Source organism: Panulirus ornatus, chromosome 1 (assembly GCF_036320965.1).
Source record: "Panulirus ornatus isolate Po-2019 chromosome 1, ASM3632096v1, whole genome shotgun sequence".
Lineage (NCBI taxonomy): Eukaryota > Metazoa > Arthropoda > Malacostraca > Decapoda > Palinuridae > Panulirus > Panulirus ornatus.
The window spans coordinates 18451127-18472007 of record NC_092224.1 but is presented as its reverse complement, the minus strand read 5'-3'; the positions used below and the strand labels follow the sequence as shown (position 1 = coordinate 18472007).

Genomic DNA, 20881 nt, shown 5'->3' with positions numbered 1-20881 from the left:
TCTGGGAGTGGGTTTGGCAGCGGATGGAGCCATGGAAGCAGAAGTGTCTCAGGGTGGGGGAGGGGGCAAAGGTTCTGGGAGAGAGTTGAAGAATGTGTGGAAGGCGAGAACTTTATCTCTGAGCAAAAATGGGTACGTTTGAAGGATTAGTGGTTCCAACAATGTTATATGGTTGCGTAGCGTGGGCTATAGATAGGGTTGTGCAGAGAAGGGGGGATGTGTTGGAAATGAGTTGTTTGAGGACAATATGTGGTGTGAGGTGGTTTGATCGAGTAAGTAACGAAAAGGTAAGAGAGATGTCTGGTAATGAAAAGAGTGAGTTGAGAGAGCAGAAGAAGGTGTATTGAAATGGTTTGGTCACACCATGGAGAGAATGAGTTAGGAAAGATTGACAAAGATGATATAAATGTCAGAGGTGGAGGAAACGAGGAGTAGTGAGAGACCAAATTGGAGGTGGAAGGAAGGAGTGAAGAATATTTTGAGCGATCAGGGCCTAAACATACAGGAGGGTGAAAGGCATGCAAGAAATAGAGTGCATTGGAACGATGTGGTATACCCGAGTCGTCGTGATGTCAATGGATTGAACCAGGGCATGTGAAGCGTCTGGGGAAAACCATGGAAAGTTTTGTTGGGCCTAGATGTGGAAAGGGAGCTGTGGTTTCAGTGCATTACACATGACAGCTAGACACTGAGTGAACGAATGTGGCCTTTGTGGTCTTTTCCTAGCGCTACCTTGCATCCACACGGGGGAGGGGGGTGCCATTTCATGTGTGGCGGGGTGGCGACGGGAATGGATGAATGCAGCAAGTATGAATATGTACATGCGTATATATGTATATGTGCGTGTGTGGGAATGTATGTATATACATATGTATGTGGGTGGGTTGGGCCATTCTTCCTTCAGTTTCCTCGTGCTACCTTGCTAATGCGGAAGACAGCAACAAAGTATAACAAATGAATATATATATATATATATATATATATATAGCGAGGTAGCGCAAGGAAACAGATGAAAGAAATGGCCCAACCCCCCCCCATACACATGTACATACACACGTCCACACACGCAAATATACATACCTACACAGCTTTCAATGGTTTACCCTGGACGCTTCACATGCCTTGATTCAATCCACTGACAGCACGTCAACCCCTGTATACCACATCGCTCCACTTCACTCTATTCCTTGCCCTCCTTTCACCCTCCTGCATGTTCAGGCCCCGATCACACAAAATCCTTTTCACTCCATCTTTCCACCTCCAATTTGGTCTCCCTCTTCTCCTCGTTCCCTCCACCTCCGACACATATATCCTCTTGGTCAATCTTTCCTCACTCATTCTCTCCATGTGCCCAAACCATTTCAAAACACCCTCTTCTGCTCTCTCAACCACGCTCTTTTTATTTCCACACATCTCTCTCACCCTTACGTTACTTACTCGATCAAACCACCTCACACCACACATTGTCCTCAAACATCTCATTTCCAGCACATCCATCCTCCTGCGCACAACTCTATCCATAGCCCACGCCTCGCAACCATACAACATTGTTGGAACCACTATTCCTTCAAACATACCCATTTTTGCTTTCCGAGATAATGTTCTCGACTTCCACACATTCTTCAAGGCTCCCAGAATTTTCGACCCCTCCCCCACCCTATGATCCACTTCCGCTTCCATGGTTTCATCCGCTGCCAGATCCACTCCCAGATATCTAAAACACTTTACTTCCTCCAGTTTTTCTCCATTCAAACTTACCTCCCAATTGACTTGACCCTCAACCCTACTGAACCTAATAACCTTGCTCTTATTCACATTTACTCTTAACTTTCTTCTTTCACACACTTTACCAAACTCAGTCATCAGCTTCTGCAGTTTCTCACATGAATCAGCCACCAGCGCTGTATCATCAGCGAACGATAACAAGTGATAAGAGAAAAATGAGTGGTTTGAAGGGATTCAAGATGGGTATCATGTTGATTAGGCTGCAAATGTTTGTGTTTCTGATGTGTAGCCATGAGTGATTAAAGATGTCTGTGAATGTCTTTATTACAACTGGGTTAAACTGTTTTATGTGGAAGAAAAAACACAATATAACCTCCACTCAGACAACCCTGGCTATCAAATATCTACTGAGTGAGGGTGTGGTGGGGAACATTTTCAAATGTTGTCTTGACATTTACTGCCACTAGTGCAGTGTAGGAAGGAGGCTCTGATTAATTGAAACTAACAAGAATGTTATGTTGAGTTCATGGTAGGAGAGTTAATGGATCTAAAGCTGTCAAGTGGGTGAGAGTGGGACACTTTTCTTACTTCTACTTTGGATCAGTATTTTAAGGATTCTGGCCATTGTAAAAAGCAATGATACAAAGTGATAAAAGAAAACTGAGTGGTTTGAAGGGTTTCATGATGGGTATTGTATTGATTAGGTTGCAAATGTTTGTGTTTCTGATGTGTAGCCATGAGTGATTAAAGATGTCTGTGAATGTCTGTATAGCAAACGGATCAAACTGTTTTATGTGGAAGGAAAAAGGCAATATAATCTTTACTTGGACAACCCTGGCAAGCATATATATCATTTCAAATCAAAAGTAATTACCTATCAGCATGATATGCATGGAAGGCTCTTGCATTTAATTCAAAAGATGCCATAAAAATAGTAAGAGAAAATGAGACCAAAATTGTTTCACCTCTTAACTACTAACTTATACTTACGTTTCCTTTCCAACTCTAAATATTCACACTTTTCAAGTTATCTATAAAAATGTGTTTACCATTACAATTTCAAAGATATTTATCAAACACTGAAAAATATAACTTCCTAAGTCTGCTTGGTCCACAACTTTCACTCATAATGGGTAAAAAAAAAAAATTTGTAGATGTTTTAGTACAATGTACTTAAAAGCGTGGGAGTGAGGCCCTACTTTCAACTGAGCTGCCATTGCTCTTCTTTTATCATTTATTTGAACTATATCAAAAAAATGATTAGTGTTATCTTTCTGCTTATCCTGTAAGTATTTCTTTTTGTTATAATCAATACGATTTACTAACAAAGTTTTCATAATAGCAAAATTATACGTCTGTAAAATTACCAGCCGCACCAGTCAGATGCAATGTTGTCAAAGTCAAGTGGGTGCTTCCAACACTGCTTCCACTTTTGCTATAATCACATCTTGTCTTATCTTGGTCAACTTTCTGTGCTAGATGAGCCAGTGTCCTTAAATTCACTCTCGACATGATCTGAAGGCAGACCATCACAGTCTAGTAATTCAGAATCATCTGCCTGGTCCTCTAAATTTAATTCAAAGCCACTCAATTTCCTTCCTAGAAAACTCACAAATTGTGCTGTTATTGGCATAGCTGGAAGATGACTTACTGTGAGAAATTATCATGCACTGCCACCTTAGCCATCACCCAGGCTCGGCATGCAGTCTTGAAATAGAGGTGTGAAACTCTATGTGTAAATACCCATCTAGAGGAGTCGCCAAGACTGCATAAATATCCATTTGGAGTAGTTATGTGGTTGATACAGAGTATGCAGCCATTAGAAACACTATGTACTGTACGCTGAAATTAAAAATGGCATGAATAAGTATAGGCAGTTGCCGCTTTGTGCAATTAACCCTTAAACTGTGCAATTCATCTAAAATGATGCTCCCTGCGTGAAAAAATCTTAAAATTCTTTTTCCTTAGTGAACAATTCTTCATCATGTTACTGAAAATTATAGCCAGAGAAGTAGTATACTTTCCCCTATGTTGGTGTAAAGGCTGGGCGAGTAGTACAAATACTCCTTATTAATGCACATACAATAGCACCCTCAGGACTCTGACATTGCCAATTAAATAAACTTTCCAGACATGAGAATGAAAATTGACTTGGAAAAAAAGAGAAAAATATTAGTGCTGAATTTACAACAAAACAAAAATATGAATTACTGCCCTGTACAAATAGGTACAGGATCTCCTCGATCTTCTTATTTCATTTATTCAATAATCACCCAGAGACCAATTTCTATGAAACAGTCCTGGTGTTATCCTAGACCTTTCTAAAGGTTCACATAACCCAAGGCTGTGCTACTTCAAGTACCAGGAAAATACAGACTCCTTCGGAGATATAAGCTCTTTCACAAGCACTTAATCTCAGAGACAGCCTTGTTGAAGTTGACTTTCACTTGTGGTGTAAGCTCAAGAAGGCAGAGACTGGTAACATCTGGAGGTTTCTGATAAAACATAATACATGACTTCCTTAAAATTGTTACTCTGAACGAAACTAAACAAAGCCAACCATTCCTTAGACTTAATGCTCTACATAAGTTCCTGTGGGATATTTCTGAACACATTTTCTCACATACGCTATTCTGTGTGTTCCTTTAATGCACTGAAGAGTATCAAAATGAATAAATACATCACTACACATTTATCGATACATCTACTATAACCGCATTAACACATCGTTTCAGGACAAAACTCAAAGAGTGGAGGAGAGCGCAGGACGACTGTGGCAACACTGTTGTTCATTTAAATAACACAACATTGCATTATGTGCGTGGGAGCCAATGGATAAAAATAAACTATTCTCTAGTTTTAAACATATACACTTTAAATAGGTGATTGGCTTCCCTTTCCTCTTTATACATTCTTGAGGACATGAAGGTACCAATTCTGCCAAGTTCTTGAGAAGCTGTGGGTCCAAACTGTCCCACTCATCACGAATGGATGCCTCAAGCTTGGGGACACTGCTAGTTTCCTCCCCTAAAAATCAGTACTTCATGATGCTCCACAAGTTTTCTATCAGATTAAAAACTGGGCTATTTCCAGGCCAGTCACTGATGAAGTTGATTCCACAGGCCATGAGCCACTGCTTCACAGATTTTGCTGTAAGACAAGGAGCATCATCCTGCATGAACATGTCCGCATGGCATTTCTGATAACAGTCTAGTAAATAGTCCATCAGTAGCTCAAGGCAGTTGTGCTGATTCATGGTTTGATTACTCGTCAGTATGACAAGGTCAACAATTCAATAACAAGAAAAAGAACCCAAACTAAGAGAGAATCAGGGTGTTTATCACTACAGAAAGTGTACTTAGGATCGAGAGGGTCACTCCTATGTGGTGAAAAACATGCCAACTCGGTTCCCAGTCACAGGAAACGTGGCTTCATTGCTCCATAGCATGTGCTTTCACTGGGTCTTATCCCACTGTAGGTGTTTAGACAAACAAGATCCTAAGCTGCCCATGCATAAAGATGAGTAGAGGCTTCTTTTGGACTCAACTGCAGCTTAAGTGCAAGTCGTCGTGGATGAGTAGATGAAGTTCTTACTGACACTTCATCAATCAATCTTGCGTTTTTTTTCTTTTAATTCCCATGCTGACAAATGTGGATTATCTTCTAGCTGACGTTTCAGGATGGTTAGTGCGCATGGTGAAGTCTTCCCAGTCTTCCTGGGTCTTCCCTTGTGCACTGGCGTTGCTTTACCAACGCCGTTGCAAAATCTTTTTGTTCATACCTGCACTGATCAGACACTAGCACTGCCAGTCCTCGATATTCCCGACTGGCCTCTGTGCTTTTTGAACAGATTAATAATTAAAGCTACTTGCTCAAATGTTAAGCCCTTTGCTTCCCTAATATGGATAGAGAGCATGAAAACCTTCAGCAGTGAGGCATCAGAAGAGGTGACACTCAGGTAGACCACCAAAATTTATCAACTTTCTACTAACATCAAAAGACAACTTGTCATTTCATTGGGCATGCCTGTAGTTCTGCCCCTCTCATCACTGCCTCCTAATACTAGATAACCAGAGAAACTTCAGCACTATAGCTGTGAGGGATATTGAGCTGGAATCGGTCATAGGTTTATGCGTCGGCCCTCTTGTGCATAATGCAATGTCAAGGTGTGTACGTTAAACCCAGATGCACGGACATATGAATGCTATGTGAGTGCTACAACAGTTGCACTCGTAGGTTATTCAAAAACTTAAGTATTGTAATGTATTTTTGATACAGGAAGTACCTGTAATCAGATAAAAAGATTTTGGCTAAGTTAAAAATTCTAGGATTATCACTATTAGCTTTCCTTAGCATCTGTTTTACCACTTCAGAAGTAGTAATACCAGGCTTAGACTGAGGTGTCACAAGAAACATAAATGTTGTGACAACAAAAATTTTAATGAATTCCTCTTCCAATAATAGGCACCTGCAGAGAAGTGGCATACCATTATTTTGAATAAGACTTGTTTTCTAAATCAAGTGCTAAATTACAAAGTCCAGATGCTGCAAAACTCACAATGCTGATGTTCCTTCAGACAGTTGATGTAAGATGATGTCAATAACTTTCAGTCTACATAGCCACTGATAGTTGATGGGATCACTTAACTCTATGAAGTATGGAAAAGCATGTGGTGTACACCAATATTACAATAATGACATGTAGTGATGCTCATCTCCACAAAGGGCATAGCAGAGGTTATGGCTGCAGGAAAGGAAACACATATCCCCTCTTCCTCCAAAATGACTTCTTCCAATCCATGGTTCAACCACTTCTGTTTTGAGGCCATTCAGGCTAGGTATCAGGAATATCAGGCTTGGAAAAACATTTTTCTTCAGTCTTCCATTCAACACTTAAAACTGCCCATAATCATTGCAAGTTATCTGTGAGGCAAAGCATTTCTTTATTCAAGAGAAGTGCAATAACCTCTCTTCATCCACTGACAGGTCTTTCGATCTTTAGCTAAGGGCAACACCTACAACTCCATTCTTCCATTCTGTCAAGACTACAGCTTTCTCTTCCGCACAGAAAGCAACTCTCTTTGGTTTTCACTTCTCTTCTAACTCTACCTTGGATGACTCAAACAATCCTTAACCACCTGATACTCCTCACACTAATCCTCTCTCCTTCTCCACAAACTCTTTTCAAACTGTCCTAAAAGCACTTCTCTATCTGCCTATAGCAAGGCTTATTGTCCTGTTGGCATCCAGACCTGTTTACTAAAAAAAAAAAAAAAAAAAAAAAAAAAAAAAAAAAAACACTGAACTTGTACCTGTGCTTGCTCCTCTGCTCTGTTTCTGTTTAAAACCCAGAACTGTTCCTTCTTTGAAGCATGCAATGCTACATCCCACCCCAAAAAAAAAATAACTGTTCTAACCTATCTCTGTAGCATCCTGCTGCTTAGAGATTCACCATTTCCAGTCTTTGAATCCCTCCTCAACTCCCATATCCTAAGACATCTTGATTCTCACAGTCTCCTCTTTGATGACCAGTATGACTTGCATAAGTTGAGATCCACAAGTGATACTCTTTTCCCATCTTCCTAATGTCTAGTCATCATCCCTGATGATATTGGGGAATCCTTCATAGTTGCCCAAGATATATCCAAAGCTCTTGGCAGGATGTGACATCAAGGTTTCATCTTAAGTTCCTCTCCTTTTGCTTCCCTCCCTCAATTTGCTCCCTCATATCCAGCTTCCTCTCTGGCTTATCTATTTCTGTCAATGCTGATGTATCACCTCCCTTTCTCCAACAACAGTAGTGTCCCTTAAGGTTCTGTCCTGTCTTCTCCACTTTTTCTCCAACTAATCAATAATTTCCTTTCTTCTGCAAATAACCAAATGCAATCATATGATGACGACTTTACAATGCACTCCTCCACATCCTTCAATTCTACTTCTTTTCTCACTCAATCTGCATCTCATCTTGGCATGACTTTGTCAATAAACTCATACTTGGACAGAATCAGTCAGTGGGGAAGACAAAGTCTGGTTTAATGCCTCCAAGAAACAGTTTCTACCCATCTCTTTACTGATGATTTCCTCTCTCCTTCATCAGTTCTGTAATTCCACCATATAACTCAATGAACATACTTTGTTATTACTGTAACTTTCACTATTTTAGAAATCCCACATTACAGAAATAGCCTGCCTTTTAGAAACTGGGATTCCTGTTTAGACACCAAAACTTATTTCCTTTCAAAAAACTATTCCATTTACACAGAGATCTGAACCATCCTTGTATGGAGTAAAGCTCTAATATAGAGGGTGGTTTTAGCTCTGCATCTTTACTTGACTAGAGTTGAACCAAAAAAAGTCCGACATATCAACTCTGAGGATAACTTCAAAACTTGACACACCTGCTATTTGCCATAATGTTGGTTCACTTTCCCTCTTTTTTAGATATTACTAAGGTTTTTGCTTCTGAGAGCTGGCTGCTTGTGTGCCCCCACCATTATGTACACCAGGCAATACTCAGCAAGCTACTGAACCACACGATTACTCTGTGGCCACTAGCAACTTAGGGGTGGGTCATTTTGATAACTGTTTCTTTCCCTACATCTCAAAGCTCAGGAACTTTCTACCCTATCATTTCTTTCTCAATAACTCTGACCTGGCACATTTTAAGACAGTTTTTTCGCTTCCTTCAAAATTTGTAAATACCTTCCTTTGTCCCTTCTTTTGCCACCATTAACCTGTTTATATTTCAATTAAGGCCCAGCCTTGAGGTGGACTTTTGACCATAAATGAAGAAAAAAAGTGAAAAGTTTGAATGACAATTTCAGTTTTGGTAATTACAAAAGATAATTTGGTAACAATCTACTTATAGCATTTTGGATATTAAGAATCAAAACTAACTGTCTGTGCAATTGCCTCTTTCTGCTGTATGGAGAAGAATCTTTTAAATGATTTATATAGTAATATCAAATTTGTAGAGCCTCGACTAGTAAGGATACTGGACTGGGAAAGAGAATATATCTTAATTGGTATTATGTTGGAGCAGGTCAGGGAGAAGAGGTAGGATCATCATTCTATTGCTATCCTGTTTAAGGATTTTGTAGGAAGTATTACTTTGTTAATAATTCACTAATTTCATGAATTTAGTAATGGTAAGCATCCACTACACAGATTTTCAAATCACCAAGGGATAAAAAGAAAAACTGAATGGTGCCATTGTTTGGGATTTCTATCAGTACGGGTGTCATTGTACGAGGTTTTTATCTTTATAGCAAAAAATTTTATGGATTTGTAAGTTAAATGAAAATTCACTATGTATACAACTAATCACATAACACATTTTCTGTTTTCAAGGCATGATCACCTGCTCCTCATATACATAATTCACACAACTTCTATATATCATACATATCTTTATATGTATATCATCTAGGCATTCACTTATTAGTAACAGCAATAAAAATTTATATAATTAATAAATGAAAAAAATAACCTTATTCTCGCTGAAAATTTACACACTAATGTGAGAGCAATTGTAAAACTGGCACAACAAAATGATCTCATATATGCATTCTCTTTTACAATCTGAACATGCCTGGGGTGTGAAATACATTTTCCAATTGTATTGGTAGGTTACTAATGATATCTCTGGATGAGTGGCAAAGTCAACATCAGCTGAGAATTCAAAGGAAGAAGAGAACTATTAATCCTCATATGAGATGTGGAGGAGCCCACAGTCATTTCTCATACAAGGTACAGAGCAGTATAAGTATTAATGGGTTCCAGAAAAAATTTTTGTACTACAAAACTGCGAAGCAGTGACTATATCCCTAAAGAAATAATATAAGCAGGTTTAATTTGCTACCAATGCCCCCTTTTGAAATATATTAAATAAAACAATATAATGTAATTGGTCAGACTGGACATTTTTTACTGCTGCTTTGAGCACTATATGACTAATTCACTTTATGACTGGTTACAGTGATGAAGGGGAAGTCAGCACACCTCTTAAAACTGACAACCATCCCCTACAAGCATTGAAAAGCTCAATATCAGATCCCTAAGATATTTCTTTACCTCATTCACACTCCAATCCCTCTCCTGAAAAGTCCTATCTTCAGTCCAAATCCTTAAGGAGCCTATTGACAACAGATGAAGGAGTTGAAATCTAATCATATTCTATTCTCTACAGACCTCAGACTGGCATTCCCATGCTACAATATGCTTAATTTTGTTGCTGAGAGCACTGTGGTGATGCTAAAGCAAATGTGCTCAACAAAGTAGCTCAAAAGTGGGACATCTAGTTTATACCGAGTGTGCCAGATAAGCTTGGATGTGGTCGTTAATAGGCCCCTGGACTTCAGCCTCCCAACAGCTTGAGTGAGTGGAACAGCAAGATAGCAGCTTATTCAAACAGTGAACTGTTGAGGGAGAAGACCTCCCAAGCCAAGACATCTACAAGATAACCTTATTTTGGTCCACTTCCTCTACATGTTACTCTTGTTGCTAACCAACTCTACAAATTTCTTTTTTGTTGATATTTCTTTTATTGCTAATGACACGATTATTTTTCCTTATACATACTCCCATGATCCTTCAACACGTTGCTTGTATTTTGTCACCATCATCATCATCACCTCCGCCATTCATTAATTTCACAATAACGCCTTACCTGCAAGTCATAATACTCTCATTTACCTTTAAGTTTACATAAACCAGATGTTTTCAAACAGGGTTACACAAAAGCTTGATGGGGATCCACGGAGTATTTCATGAGACATTTGGGGGGTTCCATTACTACCAAATAGTTGAAAACCCTTGCTCTACACTACTGTGGTACTATACTACATCTTGGTATCATTCTAATCTTAAATCAACCTATCTTAAAGAACCCTTATCTCTTTCTTGGTACCACTTGTGACCTTACTTGATTCTCTTCCTGACCCTCCATACACTCTACCTTAGATATCTTATGAGGTGTTTCTGTTGAAGCTCCACAACCTTTCACAAGCAATGTTTGAAATTAAAACCAAAATCACTGCAACCTGATGAAGATCAGGGCTAGCATGAAAACTAGGGTCAAATGCGAAAACATTTTACCTAAACAAATGTTTAAAGCAAAATATCCTTTGTATAGTGGAACCATTACAGTGTTTGACTAGCCTTATGGCACTCCCAACTTCTTTAATCATTTTCATGTACTGTGTACTGCATAAAGATCATTAAGGCATACTCTGATTCCTCTTATAAATTCCCTAAATCTTTATTTCATCCTCCTTCTCTATCTGCTTATTCTATGATCTTGTATTTCCTCTCTGACATGAATATTTCATCTTCACTTTCAAATGATTAACATTACTATATTCCTAATGTATTTTATCCATTTCCAGCCCTACATCTCAATTTTCTGCTTTTCCTCTTTGAGTTCTTAGCATTTTTCAATCTAAAAGGTAACTATTTCATCAAGCTGTAAGCTAAATATACCCCTAAGCAGCTTATCCATATCTTTATCACTTTATTTGCTATCATTATTTACCTTTATTTGGTCTTTTCATCTTCTCTCTTTATCTATATCCAAGTTTTCTTCATCTGATTTCTGATTAACTTTATTTTTAGCTAGCAGACATCAAACTTAACATATGGAAACATGTATGAGCAAAACAAAATGTCCATCATAAAATACCTATGCCTCCATGCTACAAAATTATCAATTCTAAAAAGTTCCAACAGTTCCTGCCTGAGGCTTCTATTTGTCTTTCATCATGTACATCAACAAACAATACATCTGGTTAAAATAATATCATAAACAACTATAACGATATACTCCAGTGATAAGTAAAGCAGCTCTCTATTATCTTGTTATAATCATGCAGCTTTAATTGTGGTTCAGCACATTTTCAAATGGGTTAAAAATATATGAAACACAACCATGATTCCTAATAGGACAAAAACTTTCATATGCATTTCTAATAACTAATAAAAAGCTCAAAGCACATGCTGAGAACTTCATTTGCCTTCCTATCCACTAGTTTCCCTTAATCTAATAATGAGATCAGACAACAATTCTTCATACAAAATGGATCATTCTAGTGACAGCTTACCTGTTTTGGCACCTCTTGTAGTTTCTTTTTTCTTTTGCCTGATGCTTTCTCCTTGCCACTTTCCCCTTCAGTTCCTGATTCCCTATCACTTGTTCTTGTCTTTTCACTACCACGGCGCTTCTTAGCAGCTAGAGATACTTTTCTTAAGCGAAATATTGAGGGCAGGAGTACTTCACCGGGTTTGGTTTGTTGAAGGATTGGTACTTTAGATATTGAGCATTGCTGTATACCTCTAGTGAGATCTTCCAAGTCAGCAAGGAACACTGGGTCTACAATATTCTTATGCTTGCTCTTGAAGTGCTTTGGTTTTTTCTTTTTCTTTTTATGTATCTGTTTGAATGTTAACGTAGCAGCACAAAACGACGGCTTACAATTTTCACTCTTAATCTTAGTTTTTAAATCCTGACTTCCATATACTTTTTCAAAGATAGCAGGTAATTCTTTCTTTCTTCCCCTTTTCTTCCTCCCTTCCAAAGGTATACCTTCACTATTAAACTTTGGTTTTATAAATTTCTTCTGATGTTTTCTTTCAGTTTCCTGGATGCTTCCTATTGGATGTTCTTGAAATGTATAGGGATCATTGAATGGTTCCCCAGAACCTTCAGTACCCTCATCTCGGACAGATAATTTATCAGATTTTTCACTATTACGAACCTTTTCATTAATAATTTTGTGCATTATTCTTTCACTAAAACACTTTTTACTAGCTGCAGTGGCAGGTAAGTTACTTGGTGAATTTTGGTCCTCTCTTTTGGGATATTTTCTTGGCCGTCCTACTGGCCTCTTCCCTTTCAAAACTTTGTCTCTTGTTTTTTTATTGTATTTCAGGGAATTGGATGGCTCAAAATTGACTACTTGGATTTCTGGCTTGGCACTAGAAAAATTGGCACTATCTTCAGCACAAGCCTCTGCTTTGTGCTCATTTTGTACTTTGTGTATCTGTGGTTCTTGGAGCGGCACACTGGGTTCTAGTACTGGAGGGATCTTTTTGGGTCTCCCAGGTCCACGTCTCAAGGGAGGGATAGGTTCTGGAGGTGGGGGAAGGTCCTCAGTATCTATATCATCGCTACACACACTCAACATATGGGTTACTGGTCCATTAAATCCAAGTTCACTTCTACAACACTTGAAGCTATCAGAGTCTTTCAAGAGTTTTTGGACATTATCCTTGAAATCTATTACAGAAGTTCCCTCCACATTCTTTGGTCTTTTGTTTTTAGATCCTTTTGGTCTCCCTCTCGGTCGCTTGGGCCTGTCCGGATGTTTCTTTGGTCGACCTGGTCCTCTCTTTTTTAGTGTACCTTGTTCCTCGAGACTAGCTCTTTTTGCACAATCAGGCTGCAATATTGGAGGTGGATCTACCTGACACTTAAGAGCTGGCATTTGTGGGGAGTTTGGGGAGTCATAATCATAATGAGGAGAGCTTAACAAATGAGGGGGAGTAACAGCTGGTAGCAAAGTGGGTGGTGGGGGTGAATCTTGACAAACTAATGTAGGTGAATATGGACGACTATGACTACCTGAGCCATCACCAGTCTTGCCTGCACTATATAATGGAGAATGATGGTGTGGTGGGGAACCAATGTGGTGCAAAGGAGAGCCACTCACGGACTGTATACCACTATCTGGGGAAACATTAGAAACATTGCAGTCTAACGGGACAAAGCTCTCTAATTCTGGCATGGGAGGGGGATCTGGATCTTCTTCTTGATGAGCATCCTTTCCTATAATTACAGACCGAGGTGGCCGACCTCTTCTCCTCTTATCTCCAAGAACTACTTCATCTCGATTTCTGGAACCTGTTTCTGCCCTAGGACTTCTTGCTGGACGCTGTTGCTGCCCCATTCGACTTTGGCCCTGCTGCTGTTGTGAGTGCTGGTGATGGCGAGCCCGATTTCGACTATCAACATCATCCAAATCATCCATAAGCACCGTATTAAACTTAAGTGCAGCCTCTTCCCCCACAATTGAATTAATAGCTTCACGCACAATAACATCAGGTAAATCATCATCGTCGTCATCACCAGCCACATCAGAGCCATGTTCATCCCCTTCAGTGTCAGAGCCTGTTCGAGACACTACAACATCATCAGTGAATCCATCAAGAGAGACAGATGATCCATCTTGGTGGCCACTACCAGTGGTCACATCTGGTAACAATGCAGCCAAGTCTTCCTGGTCCAGCACCTGAAAAGCAAAAAAAAAAAAATCAATGAGAAAAACAAGATGAAAGAAAGTACCAATTTTGCGAGTTATCAACGTAAGGAATCTATATACATGAAAGACTGTTAGTCAGCTATTAACTTGGGAACCTCTGCAATCTGCTTACCTTACCTTATATGGACCTTAAATCTAACCTGGATGGTTGCCTCTACCTTCTCAGCTTGGTCTGATACCAAACTGCAATGCTGTTCTTCTGGTCAGCCAGGCTATCTTAGGCCATGGCTCAGAGGCCTATACATATCATTGTTCTCTAGCTTTTAGGATACACTCTTTAGATACTTACCTTTCGAGTTCTTGAATTTTTCCACTAACTGGTCTAATATTTTCAGGAAGAGCACTGCTCTTCCGGCCATTGAATTTACCTATCAATTTTACTTATTTTGTTTATGGTGTCTTTGCTTTCTATTGCTGCTGCTTTCCTGAAGTCTTAACATCTTTCCATGCCTGTCTTGTCAGTGAGTTTTCAGCACAGACATGGGGTCTGACCTTATAGGTTTTCCATGAATGAATCATGATTTCCCTACAGTTTGATCTCAAAAGAACTAAGTATAAGAGAAATTTCAGTCTTTCCCAAAACAGTATTCCCCAAACCAGGACTAAATGATGAGCAAGGGACTGGGTTGTATTCTAGTGTTTTGGGAGAAAAAACTGTCCTCCCAAATCTGGACAATATCCTCCCAAACATGAACTACTTGGTCTGGATTCATGATGTATTCCAAGTTTAGGGGAAAAAAGGTGCACACCATTAATCACACCACTCAGACAAAACATCTACATCATGGAATGGTGCCCTTCTTTAACTTTTCTCCTGAGACATAAACAAAGTCCAGATATTGGCATGATTTGATTTGTCAAGTTCATGGTGGACCAGCATTGAGTGTCCAGGTTAAGAAGGGTACATAACAGTTCTAATATTTGCAAAGTCACAATTCTGTACACATTTTCCAATTCATCGATACCATCTGCCTTTAAAAGTAATGTTAGCTAGTAGATTAACACATAATACTATTCTAATCTGGAGAGTTAGAGGGCTTGGAAAAGTATCATCATCAACTCTACATTCCCTAATGAGGAGGTTTACAAACTCGTTATAACCTTCCATCTTCTTTGGAATAGCAATAGTTGCATTGATGTGCCTGATGTAGTAAAGTTAACAAAATCATTCCTTTAACTTTTACTCCTCTTTTCTATGATATCTTACTTTAATCTAAAAACGAAGCTGCACAGTTGCATCTCTAATAAATAAGGCTGTTTGAGGCCAGAGCCTAACTAGTCTGGTATTTTTTGCAGATATTTTTCAAAAATGATTTTAATATAAAGGTTAACATAAAACAGCTTGAGTAATTTAGTATAATCATCTTCCTCTTAATGAAGACAAGAACATAAATGTTACCTCCTCAAAGGAATTGGCAGGCAGGATATTGTGAACTTCCTTTACCTCCTCAAAGATAAAGGTATGCAAGACATTGTGAACCTCCAAGTTGAGAGAAGTAATATTAAAACAGACTCCTAAGTGCTATTCAGAGCAGAACCCTACCACAAGCTAACTTAACCTATCAAAAAAGAGAACTACAAGTTTCAAGCACAAATGGATGATTTCTGGCCTACAGTACCTGTAAAAAACAAAAAATGCCAAGAGTGATGAAATGCACCTAACTTCTACTCTTTCGTGCAGGGACAAGTTATATGTAATCTACACACAACAAAAATTGTAGAGGGCATGGTTCCCAATACACACTTAAAAAAACATACACAATTGGCATAACAATTATGGAAAATTGCATAAAATATCACTAAAATCAAGAGGTGCCATAACTACAATAGGACAAAAGTGTGTCAATATCCAAAGCCTCAAAATCCTAAACTCAAAAGCTCCCAAGTATCAGAAACATCACAGGCAGTTCAGTGGGGATAAGCTGGTTTGATATCTGCTAATATAAATTAGATCAGCCAAGTTTTAAAAAGCATCTAGGCCTATGAAACATGGTCTTAAACACCAAGCAAGAAAGAAAGGTAGCAAGCTAATTTGGTAATGCACTAAATTGCATATGCAGATGAACCCCTAAAATCAACATAAGTATTTGTAAGTTGACCAGTGTGTGGTCCATCAAATTTCAAATGCTTGCTGTTAGTATAGAAAACAGTTTAAAGGCTTGGATGCTTACAATAGTTTCTGTTGTTGTACTGACAACTTTTGATTCACAAAATCCAGATTACCATATTCTTTGAAAAGGCAAAGGTTGCTTTGTTGATGTTCACTAAAGGTGATTATCATTTCACTATTCTTAGATCTTTTACATTACTTTTTCAAGTTATAATGATCACTTATGTCATGATATCTTTCTGATAGAGACCAACATAATAAGGGCAAAACATTCCCAAAGCAAGGCCATCTCCGATGAAAAAGTAAGAGGAAAACAAGAGGTGTGTGCACACCTAATTGTTAATGGTAGAAAGGTTACAGGAAGAGGGAGAAAGATGAAAGAAGGAACAGGATTCCACATTTTCCCTGTTCCAGGAAAGATGGAGGTATCATAATAATCATTCCCTGAGCACAAGTTTGTTTCTTCACTTTCCTGGACGAAGTAGCTGAAGTCCACCTCTTTTAAAGAACATGTTATTTTCAAATGCCCACTGCAAGACTTGACCCATGTCCAAATGAAATCAATCAATATCTTCTACAGATGAGATTTTAATACTTACTCTTGTATCATCTAAAAATGATGTACAGACGACTGGGAAAGTTCGTTATACTTTCAGTGTCATACTGAAATGACACAACAGATGAAAGAAACTGACAAGAGGTCATGACTCTTGTGTCACGTTGATATCCCTGTGTATGCCTTATATGGGAAAATGTGGATTTGGCAGTGATACACACATCCTTGTATGCTTATTTGTATATGTCACTGCAATTGTAATTCATAATAGAACACATAAATGGCATGGTACCCATGTCATCTCGTAATGTGAAATTGTGCATGTAGCAGTGACCAACACATGCTAGTTTGTAAGGGTGATTCTTGTCAGGTATGGCAAACAGACACATTATGTGATTATTTGTTTTCAGCTTGCCTCAATAACAGATGTTAGAGGATACCTGAAACTTCAATAAGTGACTGAAGACATCTGAGTAAGGCTTGCTTAAACAATGAAAAAAAAGAAAATGAATGGATAAACTGGCAATGCTGATGCCTGTGGGTCGACAGTGAGTGCATCACATAAGACAGATATCCTATATAATGAAACCATATAATGCCAGTTGTAAATTATTAACAAGTCATGTAAATAATGATCCACCTGAGATATGACTTACTTCAAGTATGGAAAACCAGAAATGTTTGGAAACAGTTTAATATTTGCTGTAGGAACCCCCTATGTCAAGCACACAGTTGAGTCTATGTGGCATGGAAGCCACCAATGAAGATGTATGGTTGTGTCCATCTGGGCCATGTAGGTTTGCCCATACCTGCAGAGCAGCAAAGACAACCTCATCATGGTAACAACTAATACAGGTGTTCCTCATTGCCCTCGTCAGGGATGCCCAAACATGTTCTTCGGGATTAAAATCGGGATATTTAGGAGGATGTGGCAATAGGGTCATATATGCGTGTTGCTAAAACCCAGCGTGAAACAGCGGGCATTGACACACAAGTCTCTGTGAAATTTCTCCAAACCTAAACCCCTCCCTGTTCAGAGTGACAACAGTTGCTCGCACACCATAATCTTCACAGGAGTTGACAATAGTGACTATCATGGTGTTCCATGTGTCAACAGTTTTGACACAAATCCAAACCCAGCTGTATGCAGTGTCAGTAATTCCTGCCCTTACTGACCTCTACATAAGAGTGAATTATGGCCATTCTTAAAGTATGAATTGACAACTTCTGCAGCTGGAAGTTTCAAGTTTCGATACAAGTGTGGTATGGCTGTAAGAACAGGTATGAAAAGTAAAGAAATAACATGAAGGAACTACAAATGTTATTATGTTTGGTATGGCTGTAAGAACAGGTATGAAAAGTAGAGAAATAACATGAGGGAACTACAAATGTTATACCATCATTAGTTGCAGCACCTCTGAAACAGGCTTACCAACCCTTCAAACATGACATAGTGCTCTTCTCTGATTTTCATTGTTCCCAGCTGTAACGATACTTTCCCAGCTGACTGTACAAGGCTGTAATGTGTATTTATCTTTGTTTTTATATGGATTAAACCCTCAATTTAACGGACCCCAATTTAATGCATTTTGGATTTCAATAATACATTAATCAATAATAATATAAAAAAAATTCAAAATCTCAAATGGTGCACCAAGCGCAATTCATATCACACTTGCTTTTGGTAGTGTGGGGTATACTTGCTTTGCTTCAGTCTGTGTCTGCCTCAAACATCTTTTTCACTCCATCCTTCCACCTCCAATTTGGTCAGGAAGTAAACATAGAATTGTGACCCTATCTATCAAATAATTTTGCAATCCTTACAATTCATAACGGCATCAAATGATAGAGGGGTTAAAGTGTGAACTGTAAATTGTATTATTATATAGTGTTATTCTATTTATCTATTTTATCATACTTTGTCATTGTTTCCTGTGTCAGTGCAAGGAAACAGATGAAAGAATGGCCCAACCCACCCACATACACATGTATATACATACACGCCCACACATGCACATATACATACCTATACATTTCAACGCATACATACATATACATACAAAGACATATACATACATACACATGTACATATTCATACATGCTGCCTTCATCCATTCCCGCTGCTTCCCTGCCACACATGAAATGGCACCCCCTACCCCCGCTTGTGCAAGGTAGCGCTAAATAAAGACAAGAAAGGCCAAATACTTTAACACTCAGTCTCTAGCTCTCATGTGTAATGCACCGAAACCACAGCTCCCTTTCCACATCCAGGAACCACTAAACTTTCCGTGGTTTACCCTAGATGCTTCACATGCCCTGGTTCAATCCATTGACAGCACATTGACCCCAGTATACCACATCGTTCCAATTCACTCTATTCCTTGCACGCCTTTCACCCTCCAGTATGTTCAGGCCCGATCACTCAAAATCTTTTTCACTCCATCCTTCCACCTCCAATTTGGTCACCCACTTCTCCTCATTCCTTCCACCTCTGACACATATATCCTCTTTGTCAATCTTTCCTCACTCATTCTCTACATGTGACCAAACCATTTCAATACACCCTCTTCTGCTCTCTCAACCACAGTCTTTTTATAACCACACATATCTCTTACCCTTTCATTACTTACTCTATCAAACTACCTCACAACACATATTGCCCTCAAACAACTCATTTCCAACACATCCACCCTCCTCCGCCACAACCCTATCTACACTTCATGCCTCACAACCATATAGCATTGTTGGAACCACTATTCCTTCAAACATACCCATTTTGCTCTCGTAAATAACTTTCTCACCTTCCACACATTCTTCAACGCTCCCAGATCCTTCACCCCCTCCCCCACCCTGTGACTCACTTCTGCTTCCATGGTTCCATCCGCTGCAAAATCCACTCCCAGATATCTAAAACACTTTACTTCCTCCAGTTTTTCTCCATTCAAACTTACCTCCTAAATGACTTGTCCCTTAACCCTACTGAACCTAATTACCTTGCTCTTATTCACATTCACCCTCAGCTTTCTTCTTTCACACATTTTACCAAACTTAGTCACCAACTGCTGCAGTTTCTCACCCGAATCAGCCACCAGCACTGTATCATCAGTGAACAACAACTGACTCACTTCCCAAGCTCTCTCATCCACAACAGACTTCATACTTGCCCCTTTCTCCAAAACTCTTGCATTCACTTCCCTAACAACCCCATCCATAAACAAATCAAACACCAAAGGAGACATCAAACATCCCTGCCGCAAACAGACATTCACTGGGAACCAATCTCTTTCCTCTCTTCCTACTCGTACACATGCCTTACATCCTCAATGAAAACTTGTCACTGCTTCTAGCAACTTACCTCCCACACCATATACTCTTAATACCTTCCACAGAGCATTTCTATCAACTTTATCATATGCCTTCTCCAGATCCATAAATGATACATACAAATCCATTTGTTTTTCTAAGTATTTCTCACATACATTCTTCAAAGCAAACACCTGATCCACACATCCTCTACCACTTCTGAAACCACACTGCTCTTTCCCAATCTGATGCTCTGTACATGCCTTCACCCTCTCAATCAATACCCTCCCATATAATTTCCCAGGAATACTCAACAAACATATCTCTGTAATTTGAACACTCACCTTTATCCCCTTTGCCCTATATATTGTATATTGTATTAAAAAATGGCCCATAGGTTACATTCTTGATATAACAGATTTTCGGCATTAATGGACACAATTCACCCTGATTAGTCCATTAAATCGAGGTTTTACAGTAAAGCAAGAATGAGATGTAAGGACAGCGAGGTAGAATAGATACCACTTAGAATAGAACATCCTTGCCCTCTTGCCAGCCAGCATGACTGGGGCTAAAGACCCTAATTCTGCATAATCAATACCCAAAAAAATGCATCTAGAGATAAATGACAGACAGGAGAATTACTATATGGAAAAATATGGGTCCCTGAAAGCTGTTACTGTAGAGGCACCAGAAATTAACAGCATTTTTTTTGTTTTGAAGTTTCAGAATTATGATCCAGGTAGGGGTTTCTTCTTTCTGTCTTATCCAAATGTGGACTTCTGGCATTCTGTCAACATACACACAATCTCTCCTTGTCACACATATCATTTGGCAGCACTTAACCAACACAGATCATTCTTTGTAACAATA

At 39.0% G+C, this 20881-nt stretch overlaps 1 protein-coding gene across 6 annotated transcripts in view; it reads right to left on the bottom strand.

Annotated features, from left to right (window-relative positions):
- ash1 (histone-lysine N-methyltransferase ash1) overlaps positions 1–20881 on the bottom strand; it is a 546010-nt gene that overhangs the window by 210917 nt on the left and 314212 nt on the right. For all 6 annotated transcript variants that reach the window (XM_071682098.1, XM_071682255.1, XM_071682335.1 and 3 more), the window contains one exon: positions 11823–14009. In XM_071682098.1, the coding sequence (XP_071538199.1) occupies positions 11823–14009 (2187 nt within the window). The remainder of the gene's footprint in view (positions 1–11822; positions 14010–20881) is intronic.